Raw genomic sequence first — 22297 nt, forward strand, 5'->3', positions numbered from 1 at the left:
GCAACAGAGTGACGACATAAGCGTTACCTTCTGCTGCAAGCCAAAAGAGCGTCTATTTACCTGGTGTAAAAAAAAAAAATAATAATAATATTTTACTTAATTATAGCTGCACATTCTAGCATGAAGTCCTGTATAATTTGACATATTGAATAAATATTTACTTAATGCAAATGTCATTATAAAAGGGTCACTTTCTTGATGATTTCATCATCAGAATCATCTTTATTTGTCAAGTATGTCCAAAAAACACACAAGGAATTTGTCTCCGGTAGTTGGAGCCGCTCTAGTACGACAAAACTTTTGAGACATAAAGACATTGACAAAAAAAAAACAGTCACTGAGCAGTAAAGGGTTGCTAGTTATCTGGTAATGCCGGTACATTTTTATTTTCGACATATCACATGAATCCAGCTGAAGCCTGCTTTTGGACAAGCAAGTAGATTGCTTTTATTTACCCGATAAGTGCCTTCACGCCTTGTTGTGATGGATCATAGCTTTCCTCTTGAGACTGAGCACAGAAATTGAAATGAGCCATTGTCTACCAATATTATCAGCGGCTGTCATCAAAGGTTATGACTAGTGATGGAAAGGTTTAGGATCAGACATGATTTAGGTCCTCAATATTTACCGTCTTTGCTGAAAGCCTACTAATATCTACAATCATAATGATGTATCAGATAATGTGTTTGCCTTCGTAAACATTGACAGTTTCACGCGCACACACACATCAAACACACACACAGTGGTACCAAAAGCAAATGGCCTTGCCAGTGTGGAGTTTGCATGTTCTCCCCGTGCCTGGGTGGGTTTTTTCCGGGCACTCCGGTTTCCTCCCACATCCCAAAAACATGCATGCTAGGTTAATTGACAACTCTAAATTGCCCGTAGGTGTGAATGTGAGTGCGAATGGTTGTTTGTTTATATGTGCCCTGCGATTGGCTGTCGACCAGTTCGGGGTGTAGCCCGTCGCTCGCCCAGAGTCAACTGGGATAGGCTCTAGCACGCCCGTGATCCAAGTAAGGATAAGCGGTACGGAAGATGAATGAATGATATTCTGTAGGTTTATCAAAGAAAGACCTAATAATGAGAATAATAGCAATTAAAAATTTATTAAATGCATGCAGCTTTTATAGCAATTACAGTACGATGTAGTGGACATGCTCATAAGTAATTGCTTCACAATTCATGACAACAATAGCCATATCCGTATTTGAAACAGAAAAGACATTTGACTCAAATTTCTGTAAACGTGAGAATCAAGCTCTCGTAAAGGCCGGAAGGACATAATTCATGGTCACAAAACAGGGATCTGCCTCATTTCCCCTTTAAAAGATTTCAGTATCCCATGCATGATTCAGAGTGTCATTATTTCACTTTCACGATGCTTCAAAGCCCTTTTGACAGAAAGTAGTTGGATGCAGTCCCAATGCTGTAAATCTGTGAGCTGTAATTACTGAATTTAAAAGATGTTCAATATTGTATAAAATGGAAAAATATTCTTCAAACATGCTTTTCTGCATTTAGGTTACATGTTATTTGTGCCATCCTTTTCTTTTTAGAAGGTCTGCTGAATATGTGTGGTCAGACAGAACCTAATGCATCTGACCGCTTTTCACTAATGGAAGTAGGCTTTTTATATTTACTCAAAGCTGAAATCACTTGTTCTCTTTTCGGATTGCAGCTACCCTTAAACAGGATGTTTGTTGGTGACTAACAACACATATAGCTTGCAGGGATTTCTAAGTGCGTGACCTAAGCCATTTCGTGGAGGGGACTTGTGTGTTATGAATACAGATAGGTATGGGAACAAAATGTTGAGTACAGTGAACCCAAGACCTGGCTCGAATGGCGAAAATCCACGAGTAATTGACATCCCACCCCAATATATTTATAATTATTTGGAGATTAAACCCTAAATATACCCCAAAACACATTCATATCTTTTTTGACTCAATACATTCATTCATTCATTCATCCTCCGTTCCACTTATCCTCATTAGGGGCGTGGGCGTGCTGGAGCCTATCCCAGCTATCCTCGGGCGAGAGGCGGGGTACACCCGAACTGGACACCAGCCAAGACGCAATACATTTCTCTTAAAAAGAAATGGCTTACAAATAACTTATTGTTTTTAAAAGTACTGGAAGTGCGAGTATGATGGCGTGGATATTGCATAGGCGACCCATAAAAATGCCAATTAGTACTTTCCTATTAGCAATTGCTTTGTTGGTATCTTGTGGCATCTTAGGCCGTTGCAGAAAGAGTACAAAAATAGCTGCGAATAAGTGAGTTTTCCACAAGTGATTGAGATTATCCATCCATCCATTTTCTGAGCCGCTTCTCCTCACTAGGGTCGCGGGTGTGCTGGAGCCTATCCCAGCTATCATCGGGCAGGAGGCGGGGTACACCCTGAACTGGTTGCCAGCCAATCGCAGGGCACATACAAACAAACAACCATTCACACTCACAGTCATGCCTACGGGCAATTTAGAGTCTCCAATTAATGCATGTTTTTGGGATGTGGGAGGAAACCGGAGTGCCTGGAGAAAACCCACGCTGGCACGGGGAGAACATGCAAACTCCACACAGATAACAGATTGCAGATACAGATTGAACCCCACTCTTCAGAACTGTGAGGCTGACGCTCTAACCAGTCGGTCACTGTGCCGCCTGGCTGAGATTACATTCCACATAACAAAAACTTGAACAGGTGAATTTGTGAATGGTGAACCGTGACTCGTCAAGGATTCACTGTAAATACGTTGAAACAAGTTGTGCGCATACTTTCGTCTGATACAGTACACACGTGTATAAAGCCAGTCTTGATTTATTATGTCCTTACCCTGTCATGTTCTATTTTTCTTCCTTCCTCTAATGTCTTTACAGGGGAATTAATGCTGCATGTTCATTATACATAAACTAAACAGAATCGCAATGAAAATCTGCCAGTCACTGCCATATATTTTTGCATTCTTCCATTACAGCCTTCTCACAGAATGAAAAATCTTCAGATTATCAGTTTTCAATTTGCCATTTCCTATTTCTTACAATAAATCTTTCACCAACCAATTAGGGACTTCTTCTTTGTTGTTTTGTTGCTTGTGTCATCTTCTACACCTTTTGGAGGATGTTTCAAAAGAGGCATTAATGTACATGATCCAGTTAGAATGAGCTCTGGGATGAATTATTTAGGCACAGGTAGGATATAACAACTTCCACTGTGAATCCGTTGGATAAAGTGAGGAAGTTACAGTACTATTGATATGTCACAGAGGCAAGGGTGAACGTCAAGGCAGGACAAACTAATATACAATAACAATATAGTACTTAATTAATTCATTCATTTTCCGTACCGCTTATCCTCACTAGAGTCGCGGGCGTGCTGGAGCCTATCCCAGCTACGTATCTTCAGGCGGGAGGCGGTACTGGTGGCCAGCCAATCGCAGGGCACATATAAACAAACAACCATTCACACTCACAGTCACACCAACGGGCAATTTTGAGTCTTCGATTAACCTACCATGCATGTTTTTGGGATGTGGGAGGAAACTGGAGTACCTGGAGAAAACCCACGCAGGCAGCGGGAGAACACGCAAACTCGACACAGGCGAGGACGGATTTAAACCCGGGTCCTCAGAACTGTGAGGCCGATGTGCTAACCAGTCTTTTGTGGGCAAGGCTAAAAACTGCGTCTGGGTTTGCCTTGGCCTGTGCTTAGCCAGTGACGGCCAGCTCACATAAACAAACTATGACAGCCTAACGGTGGCTCACTTGCTTGTGCTTTGATTAAGAAGGCAGCTAGCCCGCTGCCATTGCGTGGGTCGTGGCTTCTCCGCTCCCTGCATGTGAAAGAAATTTTAACGAAAACAAACGGACAGAATGACTCTGCGGCCTGTGGAAGCGTGTGCTCTGTATCGCTTCTCTCCTCGCAGGCAGAGGAGCGGCGCATCCGCAATACAAGTATTTGATTGACAATTGGATGAGGGGTTTTCAGAGCATCCAGTGACACACCCACAGCGTCTGGAAGCTCAAAGAATGTATCAATTCTTGACCATTTGGAAGCCTGATTTAACATTGTAATTTTTTATTTTTTTTTAATCCATTCATTCATTGTCCGGCTTGTTAACATTACTCTTTTCTGTGGTGTGTCAAATTTACAATAAATTTTTTTGGCCTGTTTCGGGGCACTTTAAAGTACGAGTACAAAATCAAGTAAAAGGCATCCATGACAAAAAAAAAATAATGTGCTAAACCAAAGCTTAAACTGCCACGCTACCATATTTTACCATTAAACTACAAGAAAACAAAGCATAATTTCAAAAATATTAGTTTTTATCAGTAGCTTCATCTGAAATTGCTTGGACAAATGCTGTCACCAATTGAAATCTGGTCCATGCCATGATGTCGTGCCTTCATATCACTGACACATTATTGGTTGTGTTGCCGAAAAAAAATGGTCATGCATAAATCATTACCACTGATATCAGTTTTTCATTTTAGAACAGTCGTGACACCCCCCCCAAAAAAAAAAGTCTCGACACTTGACTCTCTTGGGGTGTACTTCTAAGATGAATTACTCTAACCCAAGCTACACAAGAATGTAAAGGAGTAAACTGTATTTGATACTAAGCAGAGAGACAAGTGTGAGCATAGTGTGTTGTGTAGGTTTCAGTAACGTATCAAAGCCCACACATCCTCTTTTCCCCTAAAGGAAAAATGTGAGGAATTCTTAGCTGGTGTAGGAGTGTCCAAATCACATTGCAGTTATGCCCTTTACTGGACAGTCGATTCATCGTTTTGAGAGGTTTATACTAAAACTGTCTTCAAAACAGGGGTAAAATATGGTACAGGGCGATCTATCAGGGTGTCAATGTGTGAAAACATCATCTTTGTTTTTTGTAATATAATATTGCTGTTGCAAAGCCTCTCTTCTACTTGGTTCAAATTGCAGGGATTCCTTTCTAGGAACTCCATGGAGCATGAATAGTAGGATGAGGCGCCACCACTAATTTGCATAATCTGGAATACTGTGTTGTAAAAGATTTCCATATTAATCACACTGTAGTAAATGTTTCAGATTATCAAACCAATTTTGATATCTCACAGTTATATCCGAAGTAAAAATAATGTGCAGGTTCTAAATAATAGTTTAATAATGAAAGGGGAACTAAACCCCCAAATTTTGGGGGCAAGAATATGTTGTATGTGCCACCACTAGTCTAAACATGGCATTCTGGTTTGTATTGTGTTCATAGAATAAGAATTAAACAGATTAATTCATCAGTTTTCAATTTAAATCTTAATCACTTTGGTTTTAAACTATCATGTCATCAACCCATAGTTAAGCTAGTTATCGCAGCATTGACTGGGAGTCCACTATATTTTCCAGGTTTGGTCACGTGACCTTCATTACCTATTATTATTATTATTATTATCCATCCATCCATTTTTATTGGGAATCATATAATTTTTAATGAAGCATCTATTGTTTAAAAGTGGATTTATTGTCTACCACAGGTACTTGCCAGCCACAGAATGCAATCGGTTTTACTACTCTTAACATTTAGTATGGTCTAATGATTACAATAAACAATATAATGAATAAGATGTAGTATTGCGTGTGTAAATATTGTAACGTCTTCATGCGATCACAATTATCACTATAACATAGTGAATCCGATTCATTAAATTAGATTAGAAGAGTAATTGCATCTTGGTTATTCATTTCACTTTTTAATCACGGAAGGCTGGCCCTGTTCAATCCACTAATTGCTTTATCTCTAAAGGCATCCCCTCAACCTAAAATGGCTGCTGATAAATCGCATTCTCTCTGGGGTATTTAGAGAGAGCGCATATTTGAATTGTGCACCTTACATCTGCTTTACAGAGCTTACCTTCACATGGATCTTCAACGAGTACCCGTCGTTCGTCATCCAGGACACACGGCGATTCGTGTCCCAGAAGACAGGCAACCTCTACATTGCCAAAGTTGAGCCCTCCGACGTGGGCAACTACACTTGTGTAGTCACCAACACAGTCACCAAAAGCAGTGTTCAGGGACCACCTACACCCCTTGTCCTTCGAGTAGACGGTAAGAACAACGCCACAAGCAGAAGAGCTTGCATATGTTGAAACTGCATCAAAAAGTAGTGCAGGTCTTCGGTGTGATTGGTTCAATTACATTTTATTTCAAGCTTGATTTAATGGCATTTGAAAAGAATAGCTACTTGTATTGAGTTATTTATTGCAATGCATTCTAGCTTATCAAAGTATAGCAGAATTGTTTCAAATTTAATTTAAAATCTGGAAGGATTGATGTCAAATTTCCATTTTGCCATCCGTTTTATGAGAAACATTTTTAAAAACGCTTTGGCTACGTTCATACTGCAGGGCATAATGCCCAATTCGATTTTTTTGTTAAATCTGATCTTTTTATGTAGTCGTTCACATTACAAAAACAAATGCTACTTCTTCTGTGAGCGGGAATGCATCCATGAAGTGACATGCGTGCGTACAAAACAGGACGTCACGTGCATGCACACAAAAGTGAGGCGCGAGAATTTATGGAATTAAATACAGCCCCGCGTGTAGCAGGGCTCTAGACTAACTTTTTGCACTAGTTGCACTGGTATACCCACAACTTTTCTTCATTGGCTGCACCAGCATAAAAGGTGCACCACATTTTCGACCCCATTGCATTCGACACTGCAGTTTTACAAGTTCACAGAAAAAATAAATAGGTGCCTGTCTTTTTAGGCAATATTGACTGGTAAATGATGAAATAACAATCTGGTCAACAAAGTTCTTAATTTGAAGTACAATTCCACAAGATGGGTAACTTACTGAAAAGTGTTGGCGCTCTAAGTGCTCCATGTCAGAGCTTTGGTGAGGACTTTTGGACGAATTAGGCTTTAATTTAACATTCTTCACAAAGTCAATCATTCTTTTCATCTTATCCATTTTCATCCATTTTCTTTACCGCTTATCCTCACTAGGGTCGGGGGCTACTGTAGCCCATCCCAGCTATCTTCGGGCGGGAGGCGGGGTATACCCTGAACCGGTCGCCAGCTAATCGCAGGGCACGTAGAAACAAACAACCATTCGCACTCACATTCACACCTATGAGCAATTTAGAGTCCTCAATCCACCTACCATGCATGTTTTTGGGATGTGGGACGAAAACGGAGTACCCAGCGAAAACCCACCCAGGCACGGGGAGAACATGCAAACTCCACACAGGCGGGGCCGGGACTTGAACCCGGTCCCCAGAACTGCGAGGCAGATGTGCTAACCAGTCATACACCATGCCGATCAGCCATGCCTATTTCGACTAAAATCTGATGGGCTCACCTAAGACTGTCTCTATGACAAACTCTTTAGGATGACATATTTTCCCAGAAACTATCACAAATATATCACTAATTTATATCACTAGTTATTTTTTTATGCAGCTCCTATAATGATATTAGAGCACAATAAATCAAGTTCCTCCTTTTTAAGATTAATTAACTTTTAATTCTGAAGAATATTAAACATTGGCATTGAAATGTAGAACAAATAAAAAAATCTGAGATTAAAAATAATAATAATAATAAAATAAAAATAACACAAAAATTGCCCTTAAACAAATATTAAACATTTGGAACTGAGGTATAGTCATTAATACCTTAACAGGCAATCTACTGCCAATGAAGTTTACAGTTGGTTAAGAAAAAGTGCCAAGTAACAACATTAATAACAGCACAACAAGTAGATCAAAGCAACCTGTTTTGCATCAATATTCGAACTGTCTATCAAAGGTCTGCAGCATTTCTTTAAACGCTGCTTTCTCAACATCTTGAATGGCTGCATCTCATTAGTGATGGGCACGACAGTTCTTTTGAATGTACTCAATCATTCGAATCAGTTATTTAAAAACATTTGTTCAAAAAATTCGTTCACCAAATTGTTCAGTTCTTTTTCATAAAATCATTCTACTGCTTCCTCATTCAATTAATGATCCATCCCTGAGGTTCATCTTCACTCCACACGTTCACCGAAGGACTATGCGTTGTTGTCACATATTGTAAACTAGGAAAGGCAGGGAGATTAAAAAATAATAAAATAAAAAAATAATAATAATTTAAAAAAAAAAACTTAAGCTAAATTATCACCTACCTATGTCTCGTGAACATGTGTGCAGCGAGCTCAGCTAACGAACATCCTTCCGCGTCCCCTGACGTCCAGCTAGGCTCTCACTGGCCGGCGTGACTTTTTTGCATTCCACCGCGGTGGAAAGCATCGCTGACACCAGCCCCCGCAACCCGGGCTTCCTGCTCACTCACCTTACTGTTATTGTCATCTGATTAGTGGAAAGCATCTTTTAGTGTCTTGTGAAGCGCTATATAAGTTTAATGTATTATTATTATTATTATGATTATAATTAGGAAATAAAAAAGGCTTTAATAATCGCATTAGAGACAGAGGGAATGAGTATGTATGTTTACGTACATACATTTATTATTAATTTACATTTATTTTAAACATGTCTGCTTGTTTTCATGTGCTTGACTGACTCAACATTAGCCATTAGCTTGAAGAAACAGCTGCTAATGAAAGCTATCCAAGACGTCAGCACTTGCGGTTAAAATGACTCATGAGTACGTTCACTGCGTAGTACGCCGTCCCTTGCGCAAACAAATCACTCATCGCACTAGTACATTGCTCCTTAGCGGATCACAAACTAACGAATCACGCTTCAGTTCCTCAGTACACCAGTACACCAGTTCACTGAACAAATCACTCAGTTCACTTAAGTCCCTCCCCCGCCTGCATGGCACTGCCTGACGCTGGCTGATCATTGGTTATTTGCCGAAGTGAGTGACAACCATGGCGAATTGCAAATCACATGGTAGTACGTTTAATGAAGTTCCCCCCCGCCTGCACGCTAGCTGGTCATTGGTCATGCCCCAAAGATTCAGAAGTGAGTGACCGAACGCTTCAGCAGTTCCGTTTCCGCTCCCAGGCGACTCGCTTACCTCATGGCGGCAACCAAGCTAAAAGAATGAATCATTTCATAAACTGATACAGTTCAGTTTGTTCGCTAAAAAGATTAGTTCTTCTGAACGAAACGTTCGCAAACGAAACAACACTGCATCTCATGTCTCAAGTATCGCTATACTTTATGTGTCAGCGTACGTGCGCCGTATACACTGTCACGTTTGTTTTTGCAATGTTCAGCAAAGGCTTCCTTAATTTCAAGCTGACAAGAAACAGGAAATGTTCCCAGATGAAGAAAGTGGGTGGGATGGTTGTGTTTAAAAATTGATTTTGTCCCTTTGAGATTTATATTGACCACGGCCAATCAGAGGGGGGTCCCGCCTTTCACTATTTCTGATTGGTTTAAATATAACAATGGGTTTAACGTGTTTCTTCTTTCAAAGTCGCTGAGATTTTTTCTTCTTCCTCAAATGGCTGGGCGTACACGTGCAACCTCTTCCTTTCTTTTTTTTTTTTTTGCTTAGGCGCATCATTAAAAAATTAGAGCGCATGTACCACCAAATGGGTCGCACTGTACAGCCATTTGTAGGTCTCAGTTTTAACGCATTTGTGGCATTTTCAAGGACTTTGTGCAACCGGAGCAAACATTTTTTACATTTATCAGTTCTAAAGTATCTTCTTGTTTTCTATGTGAAAACTATGTGCGGTCTTAAATTTATAAAATTGTGTGAAATCTACTCTCTATTTGTCTTTGGAACACCAGGTGTAATGGGTGAATATGAGCCAAAGATTGAGGTACAGTTCCCTGAAGTTGTCCCTGTCGCCAAGAGCTCAACTGTCACGCTGGAATGTTTTTCACTTGGAAAGTACGTTCCCCTGTGTATTATTCCTCCATAGTGATTACGCACAATAATTTACTGCACCAATAGAATCTGTATGGTAATGTGTGGAAAATCCCATGAAGCGATTAGGAGAACAAATTATATCACATGCTAATGACGTTTTCTTGTGCTGTAATTACAAGCAAATAACATTTACCGAAGTGGTGGTGGTGGTAGGGGGTGCACCATGTTTGTGAACTTTGTAGAATTTCACTTTTTTTAAATTATATTTTATTTAATTTTTTTTTTTAGTTTCACAAATTGTAAATATTAGTTTTTAAATAAAATGTATCATTTAGTGGGCACCTGCACATTATTCATTATTATTATATCATTACTGACAACAACAGTATCAGTATCTATATATCTCTATAAAATGATGCTGGTGTATCAAAACTCTACTGTGAGAAAAACACTGCAATATATTGTCATAACAATGTTTTGATCTACCCCTAATAAAATACTGACAGTATCCTGTTGCTGACTTCCCTGTAGCCCAGTGCCAACCATCAGCTGGAGGAGAGTCGATGGAGGCTCTTCTGGAAGAAAAGTGGACATCAATAAAGCCAACGGAGTGTTAGAAATCCCTTACTTTCAGCAGGAGGATGCAGGGCTGTATGAATGTTCGGCTGAAAACAGCAGAGGAAGAAACTCTGTAAAAGGAAAGCTGTCCTTCTATGGTAAGTTCATTCTGTGGGAAGCAGTGGCTTTGGTGTAACTCTTTACACCTCTTCCCTTCCTTGCACTTCTTGTCCAAAAATATGTACAGTTATAGTCTTTTTTTTCATCAAATACTCAACCCAATGATTTGTAGAGGCTGTTAAAAACCTCAAGGATTCGCTGTTACTGAGCAAGATTGAAATTGGTTCAGCAAAGCAGTGTAGTCTGGGAGAGTCAAGCAAAAAGTTCGATTTGTTGTCATGAAACGTGTATCTTTTATTATATCCTGTAAATAAATAACTGCATCATATTTTGGTATGTGGCACTAAATTAAACTGTTCCCAATAGCTCATTTCTGTGAAGCCCTTTATTGTATCGGCAGCTAACATTGAGTGCAGCACACACACCGATTTATATCACCTTTCACACAGAGGTTATTTTCCCCTCAGCAACAGTGCACTTATGGCTATATTCTGAGTAAGGTTTAATGACCCTTGAAGAAAGATTTTATAGTTGTTCTTCTCATTATTTATTATCATATTCACATGTCCTTCCTGTAAGAGGGGTGCTTTTGATATGATAAAAAAAGGACTGGATGGCACATGTGGTTGCTCAGAATATCTGAGGTGAGCATTAGAAATGCTGTTCAGACAACAAGAAACAAACAAGAATATCCATAGAGAAGTTGCCTATCATGGGATCAGGTGTAATTTAATTGGAGGTTCTAAATCAAGAGGTAATGATGTAATTGTGTTGCTCTTAAATCCAACAACCTTCAGCTGTGACTGTGGTATATGTGCAGGAACACCTATTTATTTGTGTCACTTGCTGGGTGGGAAATATCTGTAATCAATAGAGGAATGGGGTCTTTGCAAAATGCCACCAATGGAGGAACAGGAGAAATAACAGGCATCCTCTCAGTTTACAACACAGTTTTTGTTTTGTCGCTAATAAAATTAGATCATGGGTTAGCAGTAAAATCCATCTAAATGGGATTAGAGCAGATACTATCTTGAGTTTGGGTAAAATAAGTTCTTCCTACTATTTTATCTTGGTCGGTTTGATTTATAGGAAATGGTTTATTTATTTATTTCATTTTTCTTTCCCCTTTTGTTTCCATAAAACAATGACAAATGAGTTTTAGATGCAAAATCATCTCTGTCTAAATACTTTGTGCTGCGAAAGTATAACACACACATACACACATGCACTCTATTTACAAAAGAGGACAAATACATGAAACGGTACTCAGCAGAGTTGGCATTGATTAGACCACAATTAATAGCAAAAACATCATTGAGCTCTCTTTGCAACACAGCATGTCAAGGAGATGGACTGACTTATATTCCTCTCTCCCCTTGACCCAGGCAGGGTGTCATGTATTAATGTGTCTTCTCCAAAAGGGCCATCAATCTTTCTATTCTGTCACCGGAGATTAGGTACAAATTATTTATGTGACACTGGCATAAATATAGAGTGATTCTTGGAATTTTAGATGTCCCAAATAGCAAAAAAAAGGAAGACAGTGGTAACTTTAAGTTTGACCACAATCCAACTCTCACCTTCATAAAAACTTTAACTGTTCAGCAAATATTTAAGTAACATTTTAACATTATTCATTTTCATAAGCATAGCCAACGAGTCTAATAGCCAGTTTGAATCAATAAACAATGCTGAGCATAACGTACTTGGACACTGCTGGAGTGTTTTTTTTTCTGCATAGAATGTGCCTTCTTATTTAATGGTAACTTCTGTTGCATATGCTTCTGTTTGAACATCTTTTTCTTCTCATACTACAGTTGCCCTTTCAAAACATGTCACAAACAGCCTAGGGGAAAAGCAAAATACTCACACAAAGTTAATCCTTTCACTGCTTACTACTGAGCACAAGTGTAAGGGCCAATCCCAATTCTAGCCCTTAGCCCTTCCCCTTTGTTTTACCCTTTCTCAACATGTTGAATGGCTGCATCTCACGTGTTAAGTATCCTATATTTGGAGGGCCAAGATAATGCCCCTAAGGAAACGGGAGGAAAAGGGACAACACTTGAATACCGCCACGTTATCAACCCTCGCCTCCTGCTGGTTGTGTTGTAGGAAGACACGACATTTGTTTACATTTCCAAGATGCTATCTATTGTAAAATGAATGTTACTATTATAATTAGCTTTTTTAATTTAATTTGTCTGGCTATTTATGGGTATGAGCAGTTTTTAAAGATGACTGGGGTTTTGAATTTGTTTAATTTGTTTTTCCTACCACATAGTCAGGTATATTTCATATTTTATCTACTCGAGGAACACATTTTTATTGAAGGAACATATTTTGACAAACTGACTTTTATGGCCTAACGTTGGCCAATGAACACCAACAACAACCAGCACAAAATACACATGACCAAACATTTGTAAAAAAGAAACAAACTAAATAATAATAATAATAATAAGAAGAAGAAGAAGAAGAAGAAAAAGAAATAAGAATAAAACAAGTAAATATCTCAAACAGAATATCCATCCATTTTACGCCTACCCTCACTAGGGTCGCGGCCGTGCTAGAGACTATCCCAGCTATCTTCGGGGAAGAGGCGGCGTACACCCTGAACTGGTCGCCAGACAATTACAGGGCACATATAAACAAAGAACCATTCACACTCACATTCACACCTATGGGCAATTTAGAGTCTTCAATCAACCTACCACACATGTTTTTGGGTTGCGGGAGGAAACCGGAGTACCCGGAGAAAATGCACACAGGCACGGGGAGAGCATGCAAACTCCACACAGGCGAGGCTGGGCTTTGAACCCCAGTCCTCAGAACTGTCAGGCAGATGTGCTAAGCAGTCGTCCACCGTCCCGCCGCAAACAGAATAAAATAGAAAAAAAATAAATATTGCCACAGGAACAATAAAAATCAGTTAGGCATCTCACAGTTTGCAGTGTTGAGATTAACCAAGCATGCTTTTATATAAAAAAATAAAAATTAAAAAAAAGACACATTTACAGAACATACACTTATTATTATTTTTATTGTTATTTACATTTGGGAATTTTTTGATTTGAAAAGTATCAAACATACTGTAAGAAGAAGAAGAAGAATCACCTTTTATTGTCATGAACATGCATGCATGCACACGAAATTTATTCTCTGCATTTAACCCATCACAGTGAACACATACACATGTTAGTGGAACACACTGGAGCAGGGGGCAGCTGAAGCGCCCGGGGAGCATTTCGGGGTATCAGTGTCTTGCTCAAGGACACCACAGCCGTGAGTCCGGGGGATGTTGGCCGATGGTCCAGTCGGGGTCTTGAATAATAATTGTTATTCTAATTGTTCATAAAATGTAGTACATTGTAGTGAAGTCCATTTGCTGTAAATTTGTCACCATAGTTTGACAGTAGACTCGTGATGCGCAAGCTCGTTATAACGAGCCGGTTACCAACATTTTAAAACATGGCTAAAATTCACATTGATTAAAAACATGACTGTCATTAGTATGAATATCAATAATTATACTTCCATAAATGTATGTCCTTCCTTGTCCGTTCCAGCGTCTTGTAAGCAAGTTCTTTGTCAGTCAGCGGGCGCTGAGTCCTATACCCTTAGCGTTCAAGTGAGGTCCCAGACCTTACTTGGTTTCAAGGTCTACACACGCGTCTTAGCCCTTACGGAGAATTGGGACACCCCTTAGTTCTTCTTTCAATGCGCAAAACCAAGGACGAAGGGGTTAAACAAGGGCTAAGGGGTAGAATTGGGATTGGCCCTAAATGGATGTCTAAAGTCGCGCTTGATTTACTTAAGTATCATATGATGTCACATATGTTGCCAGTTCTTACAAAGATTTTGGTTGAACTTCAAATTGTATGACTTTGAGGCTTTCGAACTTCAAGGTACCACTGTACGCTACAAGATGACTTTCACCTTGCTAAAGCTAAAAGAAATTGAAAGCAGTTTTAATTCATTTACAACCCCAATTCCAATGAAGTTGGGACGTTGTGTTAAACATAAATAAAAACAGAATACAATGATTTGCAAATCATGTTTGACCTATATTTAATAAGATATTTAATGTTCAAACTGATGAACTTTAGTGTTTTTAGCAAATAATCGTTAACTTGGAATTTTATGGATGCAACACGTTCCAAAAAAGCTGGGACAGGGTCATGTTTACCACTGCGTTACATCACCTTTTCTTTTAACAACATTCAATAAACGTTTGGGAACTGAGGACACTAATTGTTGAAGCTTTGTAGGTGGAATTCTTTCCCATTCTTGCTTGATGTACAACTTCAGCTGTTCAACAGTCCGGGGTCTCCGTTGTCTTATTTTACGCTTCATAATGCACCACACATTTTCAATGGGAGACAGATCTAGACAGCAGGCAGGCCAGTCTAGTACCCGCAGTCTTTTACCACGAAGCCACACTGTTGTAACACGTGCGGAATGTGGCTTGGCAATGTCTTGCTGAAATAAGCAGGGGCGTCCATGAAAAAGACGTTGCTTGGATGGCAGCATATGTGTCTCCAAAACCTGTATGTACCTTTCAGCATGAATGGTACCTTCACAGATGTGTAAGTTACACATGCCATCGGCACTAACACAGCCCCATACCATCACAGATGCTGGCTTTTGAACTTTGCGTTCATAACAGTCCGGATGGTTCTTTTCCTCTTTGGTCCGGAGGACACGACGTCCACAATTTCCAAAAAACAATTTGAAACAATTTGTGGAATTGTCGGACCAATTTGTGGAATTGTCGGACCACAGAACACTTTTCCACTTTGCATCAGTCCATCTTAGATGAGCTCGCCCCCAGAGAAGGCGGCGGCGTTTCTGGGTGTTGTTGCTAAATGGCTTTTGCTTGGCAGAGCTTCGTTGCACTTACGGATGTAGCGCCGAACTGTATTTGCTGACATTGGTTTTCTGAAGTGGCGGCACGGTGGACGACTGTTTAGAGCCTCGACCTCACAGTTCGGAGGACCGGGGTTCAAATCCTGGCCCCGCCTGCGTGGAGTTTGCATTTTCCCCCCGTGCCTGTGTGGGTTTTCTCCGGGCACATCCCAAAAACATGCATGGTAGGTTAATTGAACACTTTAAATTGCCCGTAGGTGTGAATGTGAGTGCGATTGTTTGTTTGTTTATATGTGCCCTGCGATTGGCTGGCAACCAGCTCAGGGTCAACCCCGCGTCCTGCCCGATGATAGCTGGGATAGGCTCCAGCGCTTGTGAGGATAAGCGGCTCAGAAAATCGATGGATGGATGGATGGGTTTTCTGAAGTGTTCCTGCCGGCGGCGTTTCTGGGTGTTGTTGATAAATGGCTTTTGCTTTGCATTGTTTCAAGTTGCACTTACGGATGTAGCGCTGAACTGTATTTACTGACATTGGTTTTCTGAAGTGTTCCTGAGCCCATGTGGTTATGTCCTTTACACATTGATGTCGGTTTTTGATGCAGTGCCGCCTGAGGGATGGAAGGTCACAGGCATTCAATGTTGGTTTTCGACCTTGCCGTTTACACGCAGTGATTTCTCCAGATTCTCTGAACCTTTTGATGATATTATGGACCGTAGATGATGAAATCCCTAAATTCCTGCAATTGTACATTGAGGAACATTGTCCTTAAATTGTTCGACTATTTTCTCACGCGCTTGTTCACAAAGAGGTGAACCTCATCCCAGCTTTGCTTGTGAATGACTGAGCAATTCAGGGAAGCTCCTTTTATACCCAATCATGGCACCCACTTGTTCCCAATTAGCCTGTTCACCTGTGGGATGTTCCAAACAGGTGTTTGATGAGCATTTCTCAACTTTCTCAGTCTTTTTTGCCACCTGTCCCAGCTTTTTTGGAACGTGTTGCAGCCATAAAATTCTAAGCTAACGATTATTTGCTAAAAACACTAACGTTCATCAGTTTGAACATTAAATCTATTGTCTTTGTAGTGTATTAAATTAAATTCAATTAAATATAGGTGGAACATGATTTGCAAATCATTGTATTCTGTTTTTATTTATGTTCAACACAAAGTCCCAACTTCATTGGAATTGGGGTTGTATATCAGTGGAATAATTTGACTTTAAAGGGAAAAATAACATTATTATTTTTTGTATTTGAGCTGCAAAATGTTGATGCTTTTAGCTATTGTTTTTATTTATCTATTTTTGTCAAGTAAGGTCAACTACGGGGATAACTGGAAATGGATTCACATTTTATGTGTTTAATTGCCTGCTTTGTCAGTTAAACTGTATGTGGTTAGTTTGCGTATTTACTGTATATGGCTTGTGACAGCTGCACCTCATTTGACTGAGAAGCCCCCAGATGCTCAGAAGACTATTGATGACACTCTGGTGTGGGAGTGCAAAGCCAGTGCCAAGCCTAAACCCTCCTACCGTTGGCTGAAGAATGGAGAGCCCCTGGACCTGAAGGAGGTAATGGACTTCTCCTGAGGAGTGATTTGGATGCTCTTTATTGCTTGGTTCTGCACACACACAAACGCCACAAAGATTAAATGAAATAAGGACAAGTAGTCAAGAATACCAGATGTAGCCGCAAAATAAGTCCAAATATGCACAATGCTTGACAAAATATTGCCAATGATTCAAAACAAGACGTATTCCAAGTTTCGCTGTGTACCAACTGCTGTGATTCACAGCTCTAGCACAGCGTATTTCATTAGAACACAGTTGAAAAACTCTACTGCCAGAAGCCAAATACTGTATGTATTCCTGTATGTATTCCTCTGTATGCACTATATCTGCAGACGCATTGTGAACTTTAAACTCTGCTTCCTTATTTGTCCAAGGACAAGTCTGTATTAAATGTGATTGATCTGTTTTAAGTCGACTTCACGCCGATCTGATCGGTCTTATCGGTATTGGCCGATAATTAACATTTTATGCTGATCGGCTTTCATGTCATAAGTCGTCGATCCGATCAATGACGTCATCAATCGGCTCCGCACAAGACATTTAAACTCTGCGTCTTCGACGCGTATGAATCCAAAAGCTGGTTTATTTTTAGCCTTGTCACGTGTCTTGTTGCGGAGTACTGTAACTATCTGACGGCCAATAAAGTTTTATCAATCTTGTCGGTGAAAAAACACATCATCAGTGTGGGACGATTTTGCGTTAAACAGACTCGAACTCTGGACAACACCCGTCCATATAGCTGGGATAGTGAGAAAGTAAGAGTAAGCATGTCATCAACAGTATTTATTAAAGTAATTTAATTGCAATAAAGTAATTTAATTTCAGTAAGTCAGCACCCATTATTTCTGTCATGTAATGTTGATTTGACCTAAACTTATGTCAGTGGCCAATCCTTGAATGCCCCGTAGAGGTCATTGGTGTTTTAACTTTTGTCTAAAATGCTAGAGAATAATTTGAGCTGGGACGGACGGACTCCAGCACGCCCACAACCCTTGTGAGGATAAGCTGTACAGAAAATGGATGGATGGATACAGTATACATGTTTAAGTATATACAATAAATGAACCAGTCATATAAATAGACACATTGCTCCATTGTTTTTTTTTAAACTTGCTGATCGGTGATCGGCCCCAAAAATCCTGATCCTGTAAAGCCTAGTTTTAAGATGGTCAATGTTTCTGTTGGCTCAAAATGGAGCACAATCTCATTTTGATATGAAAGAATTGTTGCTTGTACGTTGTACTTGAAGAAAGTGTCACTTTGAAATAGAGGAATTTCCCGGAGACTAAGTTTCGCTTCAACAGAGAGACCCATTGTGTGCTTGTTTGCAAAGAATCCAATAAGATATTTTTCATCTACCAAAGACTCTGCCAACAATTCTCTCCTCTATTGTTCATACTACTCAGTGTCTTCTTTCCGTTAGACAGGGACACAATACCTTATTATCTGATCTCCATTCCAAATTCGCCCATTTTTACTTTGTTGTTAAATTGCCCAAGTGAGCACTGGGAACCTCCAGCTGATTGGCCAATGTTTCTGTCTTTGAAATGACCAATGAATTTAGCTGTCTTGTAACTTGGATCGAGAAACTTGGATTGAGAACTGAGAGGATATTTGGAAACCAGAGACACTTTATTTAGAGCTTAATCACATGATCACACATTAAACAAGAATGTTCTGCATCAGTTCATTTCACCAATGGGATGTTAACTTGCAAATGTAATTCCTTAAACTTCTACGACCTCTCACATCATGTATGCTAGCCTACAGTCAAGGCATTAACTGGCTGATATCACTTACTCCAACCTGTAGTTGTCTTCACGGTGGATCTGAATAATGTGTGTAAGAATAAATAAACAAAACTTTCTCAATACCCCACTTTTGAAATAATGTTCGGCAAACACACATATTATGCAATTGATACTACTGTCAGGGATTATATTACATTTTTACAGCTCTGTCAATTATTAGACCTTTTTGTTAGTCTTATCAAAGGTCACTTCTCCGTCAGGCACCCTTAATCAAAAGAATCCCAAACGATTGATTTGTAAATACCATTGTAAAACTACCTCTGGCAGTCTGCCCGGGTAACATATTCTCTGTACATGTGACTGAATTAATGAGGTGAAGTGTTATCATTTTCAAAATGCCACCGTCAACAGGTGCAGCATTAAATCAATTTCCAAACCCAAAGGTTAGTCATGGTGGTGAGAGAGAGAGAATGAGAGAGAGAGAGAGGGGCCAAAATGAACATTTGTTATTTCTGATTAGAATGGATCAGTCCTCAACTCCCCATTTTTCTGTCTTTTATCTCACGCTCTCTTGGGTTGACTTTTTCTGTGGATCTCTATTGAAGCTCTCCCACATCTCCATTCCTTCTCTGTCTTTCTGGCAGAGAGTATGAAATGACTCCAAGGAGGGCTGTCACTTCAAAATATCACCTTGGCAAAACAAGGACCCACTCACTCTGTACTGTATTGTATTTTGCTTAACCACCAACTCTTACTTCAGTATGTAGTAGACCTTCAGTCTGCGAAGTGTCTGAGCACACATCCAGTCCGCTTACCAAAATCAGGGTACACCCAGTGCCCCCTTTGCTTTTTCATAGTTCAACTTGAAATAGTGCTAGTATCAGAAGAGAAGAAGAAGAGAGTTGAGCAGAATTAATGTTGCCAATAGAGCAAACGAATGACATGTTTCTCTACCATTAAAGAGATTATAATAGGGCCTCAACCGAGTCTCTGATTTTTTATTTATTTTTTTTTTTTTTATCAGGGCAGTGGTTCAGAATGGCATTGTGACACCAGCTCATGCACTTACACAGATCTCTTTAATCTCTGTCTATTACTTAACTGCTAAAAAAATGATTCATTTACAAGAAATACAGTATCTTTGTTCCTCTATTTATGCCAGTGAGGCATAGTGACAGACAGAACAAATAAATGCTCTTCTATTAGATGGCAGGAAGTACATACAGGATAAGCGGAAGAAAATGAATGAATGAATGAATGAATGTACACGATGGCGACGCGGAGTAAATGTCTTTTGCGGAGCTGATCAATGACGTCATAGAATTATGACATTAAAGCCGATTACCATAAAATGCTAATTATCGGCCGGTACCGATCAAGCCAATCAGATCGGTGTAAAGTCTAGGTTTTGTGCGACTTTAGCGAGTCCGGGTTCACTGGGACAAAAGCAATTACAACAACGACATACTGAGTTGGAGTTACAAAGTGTAAGGTGGAAGTGACCTTTGGTGTGTTGACATTTTTGGAATTATTTTAAATGACGTACCTCAATCCCCAGTAGGAAAGTAAAATTCCTTTGAGGTGTGATGTCAACTACTGTTTGATAATGTCAGTGCTTTGTTAGACAGTGGGGGGGTTACATCAATCCACCATGGGTCTATTAAGACTAAAGAAAATTAGCACTCTTTTCAATTACCACCCACTAGGTGTGGAAAAATATGGCTAACACTTGAATTAAATCAGGTTATTCATCAGAATGAAACTAAACTGTCGAAATATAGCACTAATTACCTACCTTACGGTAATATGTGCTCTCATATAAGCAACTACTTTATTTTGTGATGCCAATGTGGCACTAATTGGGCTGTTTATAAGTTTCCTCTCTGGATGGTTTACATAAATTCAAAGGTCAGTCAGCAAAGCAGTATATCAGTATATCAACTAATTGCCAGTGTGTCTATGTATGTGACCACCTTAGTTACATTCAAAATGTCCAACTACAAAAAATGTAGTTGTGAAATGTTGATACCAGAAGGCAAGACTGTGTTTACAGATATATCTTGGAGAGCAGCAAAGTTCCAGGTTTAATTTTAGGCCAAGACAATTGACCTTTTAATTCAAATAATACTTTTGTACCGGTCCATGAAATTTCCTTCATATCTGTAAATAAATGCCTTTTGTGTATATGTCTTGAGTAGGACCGAATTCAGGTGAATAACGGAGTGTTGACCATCAGTAACTTAAATCTGGCTGACATTGGAACCTACCAGTGTGTGGCTGAGAACAAGCATGGGAGAGTCTTCACCAATGCTGAGCTTCGAGTCATAGGTAAGAAGGCGATCAATCACTCAGAATATATTCAGAAAAATTGCTCTCATGCTCTCAAAGTAACTGTAACTCCTTATCCAGTTCTACTAAAAAATTGGTAGGAATTGTATACAATATTGCATCATCATCATCATCATCATCATTTAATGTTTGTTGTGAGAATTTGAATCAATCACATGCGTGTCTACAGCTTTAATAATACTGTACTGTCCTAGGAACACCTTTTGCATCCTTGTCAGATACAGGCACAATCTGTCATTTTGGGGACCAAATGCAGGTATTTTGCACTGATGCAGTGCAAAACTTGTCCTATGGTGTATGTTATTGTGTATGGCACACACCGCATTGGCAGGTGCTCAACTACAAGGTGTGTCAGAAAAGTTCCAGGAGTGCAGTCACAAAAGATATATTCTAAATACAAACTACAAGTTTTCTCTTTTCGAAGTAATGCCCCTGGAGTCTAGCGCACTTTCCCAGCTTGCTCTGACATGTCTTCATGCACTCCTGGAAGGAATCTTCCGAGATCCTCTGTAGCTCTGTTGTCACAGCCATTTTGATTTCATCCAGTCTTCAAAACAGGTCGTTTTGACGACCCTTTTGAAAAAAGGAAAGATGAAAAAAATTACCTGGAGCCAGGTCGGGCGAGTAGGGAGATTGCTCCAGCACAGCAATGTTTGTCTTGGTCAGGAACTGTCGGATGCTGAGGGCATTGTGAGTTGTCATCGTGACGTAGCCACGAGTGATCCTTCCTCAACTCTCGCCTCTTCTCGTGCAATGGACGAAGCAAATATAGCAGGCTCTCTGTAGACCTGCTGGTTGATGGTCTGGCACGCACTGAAGTGGAAAACTCATAGTTTGTAGTTTAAAATATATCCTTTGTGACACCAATCCTGGAACCTTCCTGACATACCTCATATGTCTGTGGCACCAGGTTTTGTGCGGATTTTGAAGTGATTTCTGCAGAGCTTGAACGCATACCAAACAGTGTGATATGACGGCACCTCAGTAATTTAGGCCTAAAGAGCAGCAAGGAAAGCTCCCTCTCATTTTGCTTTCTTTTATTTTTGCCTCACAGCCCTCATTCTTCATGTATAATGTCCATTTCAAGGGAATACTGTACATGGAATCGGAAAACCCACTCTCTTTGTCATTAATATCCTCTTAAAATGATTGTGGCTGTGTGAGCATGTGTGAATGCTTCTTGTGGGCAAGCAAGAGTATATACAGTAAGTATTAAAAGAAAGGGATGTGACACCCGGCCTACATAATAGATTTTTTTC

The 22297-nt window shown here is 39.8% G+C and overlaps 1 protein-coding gene across 6 annotated transcripts in view; it reads left to right on the forward strand.

Annotated features, from left to right (window-relative positions):
- Window positions 1-22297, forward strand: part of cntn3a.1 (contactin 3a, tandem duplicate 1) — a 118256-nt gene that overhangs the window by 70743 nt on the left and 25216 nt on the right. For all 6 annotated transcript variants that reach the window (XM_061782444.1, XM_061782426.1, XM_061782440.1 and 3 more), the window contains 5 exons: window positions 5886-6089; window positions 9741-9843; window positions 10354-10538; window positions 16799-16938; window positions 20888-21017. In XM_061782444.1, coding sequence (XP_061638428.1) covers window positions 5886-6089; window positions 9741-9843; window positions 10354-10538; window positions 16799-16938; window positions 20888-21017 — 762 coding nt within the window. The remainder of the gene's footprint in view (window positions 1-5885; window positions 6090-9740; window positions 9844-10353; window positions 10539-16798; window positions 16939-20887; window positions 21018-22297) is intronic.

This window comes from Phyllopteryx taeniolatus, chromosome 1, assembly GCF_024500385.1.
Source record: "Phyllopteryx taeniolatus isolate TA_2022b chromosome 1, UOR_Ptae_1.2, whole genome shotgun sequence".
Classification (NCBI taxonomy): domain Eukaryota; kingdom Metazoa; phylum Chordata; class Actinopteri; order Syngnathiformes; family Syngnathidae; genus Phyllopteryx; species Phyllopteryx taeniolatus.